At 49.7% G+C, this 9,749-nt stretch overlaps 3 protein-coding genes across 3 annotated transcripts; 1 reads left to right on the top strand and 2 right to left on the bottom strand.

Moving 5' to 3' along the window:
- Positions 1 to 1,751: 1,751 nt before the first annotated feature.
- Positions 1,752 to 2,489, bottom strand: N7525_009991 (orotate phosphoribosyltransferase; the record flags this gene model as incomplete). Its single annotated transcript, XM_002560230.1, has 1 exon — positions 1,752 to 2,489. The coding sequence occupies one exon, from the start codon at positions 2,487 to 2,489 to the stop codon at positions 1,752 to 1,754; it is 738 nt and encodes a 245-aa protein (XP_002560276.1).
- A 729-nt stretch (positions 2,490 to 3,218) lies between these two features.
- N7525_009990 (methylenetetrahydrofolate reductase (NAD(P)H) MET13) lies at positions 3,219 to 5,103 on the top strand (the record flags this gene model as incomplete). The annotated part of the gene is made up of 2 exons (XM_002560229.1): positions 3,219 to 4,042; positions 4,095 to 5,103. 2 exons carry the CDS (start codon positions 3,219 to 3,221, stop codon positions 5,101 to 5,103), a joined length of 1,833 nt encoding a protein of 610 aa, XP_002560275.1.
- Positions 5,104 to 6,319: 1,216 nt separating this feature from the next.
- Positions 6,320 to 9,511, bottom strand: N7525_009989 (putative NTP binding protein; the record flags this gene model as incomplete). The annotated part of the gene is made up of 1 exon (XM_002560228.1): positions 6,320 to 9,511. The coding sequence occupies one exon, from the start codon at positions 9,509 to 9,511 to the stop codon at positions 6,320 to 6,322; it is 3,192 nt and encodes a 1,063-aa protein (XP_002560274.1).
- Between the last annotated feature and the right edge of the window lie 238 nt (positions 9,512 to 9,749).

The raw sequence follows: 9,749 nt of genomic DNA, 5'->3' as shown, positions 1-9,749 counted from the left end.
AGATCAGAGACACTCAATGTTCCTATGTAGTAGAGTCAAGAACACAGAGGTAACACCATGTCACCTGTAATTCACTATTCCGAAAAGCGTCATGGGTTTATGTGTATTCACTGACCACGTCAACGAACCTCACGGCGTACTATTCTCTGGGGAACAGATGGAACATAAGGAGGTATTATAAATGAGATTGTTCCACTTATACTCGACGTACCTTGTTATAAACATTAAGCGGAATATAATATAGAAATACCCCAAGACCTAACCACTAAGACACGGCATGTAATAGCCCTAATTTTTCGAGTCAGAGACCGAACAAATAGAACCTACGACGTTCTGACCAGTCTCTTGGTTTCTTAAATCCGTTAATCTTATGAACTTGCTCCAGAGGCAAGCTCGTTGCCGAATAACTATTTACTTACTGGTTAGTTGAGGTATTGGTGTTGCTAGATTTTGGAAGCTGTCTGCCACTCGAATAGAAACTGAGCCATACTAGTTGGAAATACCTACAAAGGTGGAGCTAGTCGAGCAATTATGTTTTTAGCTCTCTACTGAGTTGAAAATAACTAAATAGTCTCGGTCCTTCCCCCGGTTCCCGTGCTGTTACTCCTTGTGAAACGCAGGCAGCCATTGGGATATCACCGGAAGTGGCCATATATTATATGCATGCACAGCACCGATTAGATGTCTCATTTAGAATCTGGGGCAACCCTGGAAGGTCGCATTAGTGCGAGAGAATTCAGATTCAATCTAGTCTACTGTTCTCATTGGAGAAGCCTAAGTGCAAGGCCAAATTGCATACATATATATATGTATGTGTATTCACTGGTCCATCTCCATACATATTCTTTTAGGCCGTAGCCGCACAAAACCAACGTCTTATCCACTGCAGTTACTTCTTATTGGAATCAGTGTGTACGGTGTCAAAGTATGTCCCACCATGTAACTGATCAAGTGATAAACTTGGTAGATACATATTGCCCGAGCGCCGTGTCTGATATATACATCTACCTACATAGATAGACCGTAGACTGCCCCATTCATTCTAAATGCGGTACTTGTATTGCTTTTGGGGTGTCAAACACAACACAGCACTAGTAGCATCTGCCGTGCTGTGTCGCTTGCCGCGTAATATCAATTGCCGTTATTGGCTTGCCGAGGTACTTCAATTCAGACTATCTATTTCTTTAAGCTTATGTGGAACATTGTCTTGCTCTCAGGGAATCCGACGTCCGGGCGGAACTAATCAGTTCAGGGGTGTGTTGGAATACATACAATATAGGTAGAGATATTCAGATAGTAAAAACATTTGCACCAACACACCAGATTATCAATATGCTCTACATAATTAGCAAGGCAGAGACCGCCGGTCTGGCATTCACAGCTCCATGTTTCCCGATTGGAGTATATCGCCAAGTTTCTCTTCAATATCCCTGATTCCTGACCGAGCACTGGTATGACCCGTTTGCCAGGAACCTTCCCGAGCGATCCCAAATCAAAAGTGCGAGCTTTGCTTACCCGCTATATCATGTGGTTCCAAGATGGGCAAATGGGAATGCCATTTGCTAGCTAGCCTATAGTATATGGTTGCGTATCGACATGTCAAATAATCCATATAGAAATGTGCCCGTTCCTTACTTGGATATGGGTAATATTTAAGTAATAATATTTTCAGACTCCAAAATATCCTGGTATCCATCCTGTTGTCTTTGCTCATACATCATGCCTTTGATTTGGCGGATTCCAGCCGATGTCTATTGGGCACCGTAGCGCTCACGGTAATCCTTCAGCCGCTGGATCTCACCGGCGCCAATGCTATCACCCAGCTTCTCAATCAGGTCATGGAGACCGATAACTGACCGGATGGGGATCTTGCCACCAAGATCGCGCTGGGCAACGCCAATGGCGCTCTTGGGCTCGGTGTCGCTGACACGTTCCTCCCGATCCAGCAGGACAACGACACCGGCGACAATACCGCCTTCCTTCTCAATGATACCGACAGCCTCACGGAGTGCAGTGCCAGCAGTGATGACATCGTCCACAATAATGACCCGCTTGCCCTTCAGCGGGGCACCGACAATGTTTCCACCCTCGCCATGTGCCTTGGCCTCCTTGCGGTTGAAGGAATAGCTCACATTGTCCCAGGTAGTCTTGCCGGATAGGGAATCCCGCACAGCGAGCTCGTTGGTGACAGATGCGCAAATGGGGATACCCTTGTATGCGGGTCCGAAGATAATGTCGAAGTTGGGCTGAGCGGTGCCGTCGGCATTGGTAGTGACGAAAGGCTCGGCGGAGAGGACACTGGCGTATGCAGCGGAGGAGGCGCGCAGCAAAGGTGCAGTGTGCAGGAGGGAAGAGGTGAAGAAGTAGGGCGATTCACGGCCGGACTTCAGGACATAGGTGCCGAACGAGAGGACATTGTTGGAGATGAGGAGAGGTAGGAGGGTGGACTTGTAGTCCTGATCGGCAGATGGGGGAGGAACAGTCGACATCTCGGAATCTTGGAGTTGTGATGGACGCTAAATTGAAGCAATTGTCAAAGAGTCAAAGAGTCAAAGAGTCAAGGTCAACGAAATTCAAGTCGGGAAAATTTTGCCGGAACTTCCTTTTCTATGGCGGGGCAGGCGGTATGGGGCTTCATATTGCGCATTATCAGGTCAGAGAAACTGATTTTGCTATAAAAGTCCCATTGCCAGTTATTTTCTGATAGAAAAAGAGCAGGAAATGAAAGAAAAACGTAATATTTCCTATACTATGCACATTATTTTCTTAATTCCCCCCTAAACCCCCCCCCCTTAATTCCCCTTTAAACAAACAAAACACGTGCTCCGATGGCCGGCCTTCCCCGCCAAATGTTGTCCCCAAAATGTTCCGCTCACCGGAATCCCTCAATTCCTCTCCTTCACTCTCCCTTGGAGCCTCGCAATTCCTTCTTTTAGTCAAATTTTTTTTTTTTACCCTCGAATTTTTGTTTTATCCATTCCACTTCATTCCTAGGTCCTGGACATTTAGGTGTCACAGTACACTGGGATTGTGCTCAGGCTCTCAGATAGCAGAAGTAGTCTGTCTCATCTGCACAGGTGTTTCAAGTTCCACAGACAATTTAATTAATTATTGCTAGCTGTCGGTATGTTTGTTCAAGAGCACAAAGACAAACCCTTGAATCGGTGGCTTCTTAAGACTATATGATATGCTTACGAAGACTAGATTAACCCGACACGATGCATATCCGAGAGAAGCTTGCCAAAAATGAGGCGGAGGGAAAGACTGGAATCTCCTTCGAGTTCTTCCCTCCCAAAACTGCCCAGGGTGTACAGAATCTTTATGACCGAATGGACCGCATGCATGGGTTGGGTCCTTCATTCATCGATATCACCTGGGGTGCTGGTGGTCGCTTATCGGATCTGACTTGCGAGATGGTCAGCGTGGCACAATCGGTCTATGGCTTGGAGACCTGCATGCACCTAACTTGCACAGATATGCCGGTGGAGAAAGTTGACCAAGCGCTCCAAGCTGCCTACAAAGCTGGCTGCACCAACATTCTGGCTCTTCGGGGAGACCCACCGCGAGAAAAGGAGGCATGGGAGGCGGCGGAAAATGGATTCTGCTATGCGAAGGATCTGGTCAAATACATTCGGGAAAAATATGGCAACCACTTCGACATTGGCGTGGGCGGCTATCCCGAGGGCGCCGATGACAACACCGATGTGGACCAGCTGATCGACCACTTGAAGGAGAAGGTTGATGCGGGCAGCTCTTTCGTGGTCACTCAGATGTTTTACGATGCGGAAAACTTCATCGAATGGGTGAAAAAGTGCCGAGCCAAGGGGATCAATGTCCCCATCATCCCCGGTATCATGCCCATCCAGACATACGCTTCTTTCATTCGTCGGTCCAACTGGACTAAGGTTAAAGTGCCTTCTGAGTGGATGGAGGCCCTTGAGCCGGTCAAGAACGATGATTCCGCGGTTCGAGATATCGGAAAGACTCTGATCGCCAATATGTGCAGGCAGCTGATCGCAGCTGGTATCAAGCACTTGCACTTGTAAGCTTACTCTACTACTCTTCTCAACGACATTTCCTAACAAATTGCCTAGCTATACTATGAACCTGGCTCAGGCGACTCAATTGGTTCTCAAAGAGCTCGAACTTACCCCGTCGGAAGATTCCCCCATTCAACGCCCACTGCCCTGGCGGCCTTCCCTTGGCCTTGGCCGAAGATCAGAGGATGTGCGACCAGTATTCTGGCGCAACCGGAACTCATCATACGTTGCTCGTACCCAGACATGGGACGAGTACCCTAACGGTCGCTGGACCGATTCTCGTTCCCCTGCGTTCGGTGAACTCGACGCTTACGGTGTGGGCTTGAAGGGCACAAATGAGCAGAACATCAAACTTTGGGGCGAGCCAAAATCGATCAAGGATATCTCGGATATCTTTGTTAATTTCTTGACGGGCAAGCTTGACCGACTGCCGTGGAGTGACTCACCAATCACGACCGAAGCCCACGAAATCCAGGAGGACTTGCTCAAACTGAACCAGCGCGGATTCCTGACAATCAACTCTCAGCCCGCTGTCAATGGAGTCAAGTCATCTCATCCAGTGTATGGATGGGGCCCGAAGAACGGTTTCGTCTACCAGAAGGCCTACCTGGAGCTTCTGGTCCCCTCCAACTTGATTGATGAGCTCATCACACGCATTGAGAAGAACGATGATTTGACCTACCACGCCACCAACAAGAAGGGCGAGCTTAAGACCAACACACGTGACAGCCCGAATGCCCTGACGTGGGGTATCTTCGCCGGACGAGAGATTATCCAGCCCACAATCGTCGAGACAGTCAGTTTCTTGGCCTGGAAGGATGAGGCATACCTTTTGGGCGAGCACTGGTCCAAGTGTCATGACGCAGCTAGCCCTAGTCGCCAGCTGATTCAGCATGTGATGGAGGACTGGTATCTTGTCAATATCGTCGACAACGACTTCCACAGATCTAACGCTGTCTTCGAATTATTCAATGGCCTCGAGATCAAAGACCTCAACGTCGAGGTGACTGGAAAGCCATTGACCAACGGCCACGCCGAACCGAACGGCGTTGCTGCCAACTAGACCAGTTCCCTTCCCGAAGTCAACTCAGAGTCAGTTGCTACTCATTCACACCCTCGACGCCCTCGGTCGTATGCCATCTTTGCAAACATCTCATAACAACTCAACATCTTACCTAATTCAACATCACTCATCTCAACGATAACACAGCCCATACAAACTACTACTCCAACACATCTCGGGCTCCCCCTGCAATGTCTTATGGCGTCACGACTGAAGACCTCTCAACGATTTCTTCCTCAGCGTTTTCATTTCAACATAATGTACCGATACCCCGTCTCTTTTAACAATGGCGCTTCGTCGATCGGATTCTCTTTTATTTTCTCGGATCTATTCTTCTTGGGGCCCGGAGCTTCTCTTCTGGACTATTTGATGTTTTCTGTTTTGGCCTAGTACAGTCCAGAAGAATGGAGGAATTAAAAAAAAATGAAAGAAGAACAAAAATTCAACATAATATTGCCCTTACGGCCCATTCCGTCTTTATCTTTGTGTTTCTTCTGCGCTTGGTCTCAATTCATAGAGCTGGCAAGGGCGGCCATCACGGCCTACAATAGCCTAGCCATGCTTTTTCCCCTTGCCTTTCACCTTCTGCTTTCTTTTTTCTCTTCACATCAGCGCATGGAAATTGTTTGAGAAACGGACCTTCTATGTTTAAATTCGGTGTCTTTTCTCTGCGTTTGCATTGCTTTCGCAAGATCATTCCGGGCTAGCATACAGGACCATTCAACACCAGGATGACGGAGTTGGGTCGTTTTTTTTTTTTTTTTTTTTTTTTTTCGTCCTTGATTTTTTTTGACAGCAAAAGAGAGAGAGAGTATCATACACGAGTCGGATTCTGGGGAGGACACAACAAAAGTCTGATAATATTTTATTTCCCTCTTCAACATGGGAGAGTCGACGCTGGATCACATCCCTGTGTGTTCAGGGTCTTCGGCTTTTGTGTCTCGGTTTTGGGTCAAGAAGCTCAATATCAATGCAAGTTGTTGTCTACTACATACATTGGCATACACAATGATAGATGGTTTCATATGGAATATCCAAGGTTGAGAGCTATTTAACGATGAGCTAAGAATACAGCCAAAAGACACAATTAGGTGAGTAGGTAGAACCGCTCGAGACCAGGACAAAGAGTCGAAAGCAACAAAAACGACCACTTCCAAACTCGAGACCTCCAGAGAAGCAATCTTGTACAAGCATACAGCAAAAGGTCTGGCTGATTTTACATTATCAGGGCACGGCCAACACACTGAAAGACCCACGCAAAGGGCCTGGCAAACCATGCAATCCAGCTGCTCACTAGAACAACATAGCCAACAGTACGGGCCATCAGCATGGCTGCAAACCCAAGAATCAAGAGATATACAATGGCTTGAAGAAGCTCCACCACGAACCGGGTAATAGCCTGGTCACGGCGAGGCTTGGGCCAGGCGCCTGTGGCCTGGTAGTGAGAAACCGTGATGTAGATGCATTTGGACACATGCCAACAGTGGCAAGTCATGTTCAGGGTGTTATTGACCACAAATTTGACATAAGGGCTGTCGGTGCCCATTCGGAGAGCTTTATTCACCTGGGTGACAGCAACAACAAGAATATTGAAAAGAAGTGAAAAAGCCAAAGGGTGGAGTCCCTGTCCGTCGGAACCATCCTTGTCTTCAGAGTGCATGTCACCTAGGTCGGCAGAGACGTCTGTGATGTTGGATTGAAGAGACTCCTTAGGACTTGCAACCTGAAGACCATCGAGTTCGGCGATCTCCAAGACTTTACCGGAAGTATGGAGACGGGGCAGGGCCTTCGCCTGCTCTGCCTTTTTTGGTGAAGCATCGGGCGTCTTTGCCTTGGGAGGAGAAGACTTCTCAGGCGCGGGTGGGGTTGTAGATGTAGACTTGCAGATTTTCTCCAATGTTGACGGCTTTGCTAGTGCAGAAATCTTTTTAGTTGACAAACGGGGTTTGTCAGGTTTGGCTGACGAAGGAGGTTCCTCTGACAGGGTCACTCTTTTCGTTGTTGGTTTGCTTGGGGCAGGTGGTCGTGAAGAAGGCTGCTTATTTTCCTCCGGTTTTTTCTCCGGCGTGGCAACTTTTGGCGGCGAAGGAGACCTGTTTGCCGGGACCGGTGAGGTTCCATTTGTTGACCGAAATGACCGTTCTGACCGTGATGATTCCGAATTGTCCCTGGACGGAAGAATTGGTGGAGGACTTGGCGATTGCTTCTGGTCCGAACGCTGGGGAGACCCCGAAGCATGCCGTAAGGATTCGGCACGTGTGCGAAGGGACTCAGTCCTGTTGCGCAGTATTGCAGCAAGGCTATCCGTGGGTGACCTGACTAGCCCTGACGGTTTTGCGAGCCCGGAGGTACGGATGAAGCCACGGATAGTATTCGACGTTGTACCTGCTGCTCGTTCTGAACAGCGATCTTGCGCATGGTCTTGGTTCCGATCCTCCTCGTCTTCGTCTTTGGTGGTCCTGGTGGAGACGCTGCTGACTGGCAGTGTTTGAGAAGTTGTCAAGGTACGCCCTGTTGGCCTGGTATCCACGGTGGGTTCCCCGGGCCGCAATCCTGACGGTGTGGAAATCATCTGAGCCTTTGCCCGAACGGCCTTGATGGCCTCGGCGGTAACTGTGTGGTTTGTGCCACCAGGACGACGCAGCCCTTGCGGCTTTGGCGAAGATGCTTTGTTGTCGGGCGTGGGAATCATAGTGCGTGTGATAGTGGGTGTGATAATGAACACATCGTCGTCCCCCAGATTTTCTTCCTGGCTTCCGGACCGCTGGGGTGTATTGCTGGTAGGATGGTAATTCTCCTTGCTTGAGTCCTGCGACCTCGTCCGCGGAATTGGGGATGGGTTCTGGGAGCAACTCTGATCCTGGCACATGACTGACGGCTTCGAGCATTGGGCAGGTCTCGTATTCTGAGAAGTTTGTGGTAGTTCTTCTCGAAGGACTGTAGTCCCCTCGTCTCTGTGGGCGGGTTGTCGGTCTGTCGCTTTCTTCACTTCCTTCAACACCTTTTGCTTGTTCTTGGAACCTAAGGCCAATGGGGGTGGGTGGAGACTGGCATCGTCTGAGGAAGCGAACCTGAGGATTTCGTCTGGGTTCTTCTCCCCGGATATTTCCCTGCAGCCTAAAAAAGACCCGTCCGCGTTTTGGAGGGATCGCTTCTCCTTCGGTTTTGTGGGCGACTCCTCCCAAATTGTGCTAATCCGATTACACCCGATTTCATCGGGGCTATAGTAGCGGTTGGCTATTTGACGTTGCGGCGCAGTCGTGGACTGGGGCTGGGGCTGCTGGAGGTGAGGCTGTGAAACTTGCTCCGGCTGAGCATTTTGCTGAGGCTGCGGCGAAGGGCAATGTTCATCTCGCGACAAGGTCGGCGCTTGAGGTCCCTCGTACACCCCATCGTATGTGTTGATGGCCCTTGGGCTCTGTGCTTTTTGTTCGCTAGGGTTGAATCTGATCTCGGGAGACACGTTACGACTAGGCACTGTGTCCGGGTCTGCCATTTGCCCACCGTCCCGGTGTACCCGTTCAATGCTTCTTTGATACTCGGCAATTTGTTGAGCCGTCATCATTGGTGGATTGGGATCCTTTGCAGTTGGCATATTCACAACGAATCGGTCTTCCCAGTCAGTGATCGAACTGTTCTCGGCGGACACTGGCGAAACGGAAGGATGAGATCGAGCGCTAGAGTCAGTCGTCGCGTCCGTCCTTGATGATTTCAGGGACGCGGTTTCGGTAACATCCATGAGTACCCATTGGTCGTCTTTCTTCCGCCATTTGCTTTGGCTGTCCACAGGACGAGTGGAAGCATCGTTCCTCGACCCTTGTGCGGGACTGCTCTTGACAGTGCTTGGACTCGGGATGCCGGATCGTGGGGTACCTGCCCGGGGACTTGCCCGATCTTGACTAGTGCTGGCAGGAGGTCTGCTGCGGTGGTAGGATATGCGTGAGTTAGGAGATTGGTTATTGTCGCTTTCCTTGCTCTTGACACGTCTCGTTGATAATGGCGACTCCTGCAATTTATCCCGGATTTTCCTCCAGTATTGATCGTGACCTTTGTCCAACGGCCCAGACTGGTCACCGAGCCGTCCCGAGGAGTGACTGGCTGGGAACAGTTTAGGAAGGGCAGTGGGACTAGTCGTTTGGTTTGAATCATCTTTACGACTTTCGGCGAGACTCCTCGGGACTGGCAACTTGGTAGCTTTTGGCAGTTGGGAGATATTCCCGGATGCGCCTCCTGACACAGCATATTCTGGTGATGTTCCTTCTTGTCGGTATCGAGGTGGAGGTGTTGCTGAGGCCTCCGTCGAAGACTTGTACTCGGCTCGGTACGCTTTGTAGGCACTTTGGCGTATAGGTCGTGGTGAGAGATTCACGAGGTGTCCATCGGGAAGTTTGACAGGAGCTTCGTCCATGTTGGGCGGAGACTGAAGTGATTGTGGTTGGTGTTGCAAATGCTATGGGCACAGCACAATGAGTAGTTGTCCTAGCCCATGCCGTGTATGAGCGAGAAGTGAAGAGTGGGAAGAGAGTAGTCTGTCCCTGCGTTGGTTCTCCTGAGCAAAGGTCTATGTCGGCGGCTGTCGAAGGAATACGATAGACTCAAATGAGCGGGGCGATCCAAAAAGACTGAGAGATCTTCATAGGTGATCG

Source organism: Penicillium rubens (assembly GCF_028828025.1).
Source record: "Penicillium rubens strain IBT 27055 chromosome Unknown utg000004l_segment0_segment0, whole genome shotgun sequence".
Lineage (NCBI taxonomy): Eukaryota > Fungi > Ascomycota > Eurotiomycetes > Eurotiales > Aspergillaceae > Penicillium > Penicillium rubens.
The sequence above is the reverse complement of the archived record's forward strand: the minus strand, read 5'-3'. Positions and strand labels throughout refer to the sequence as shown.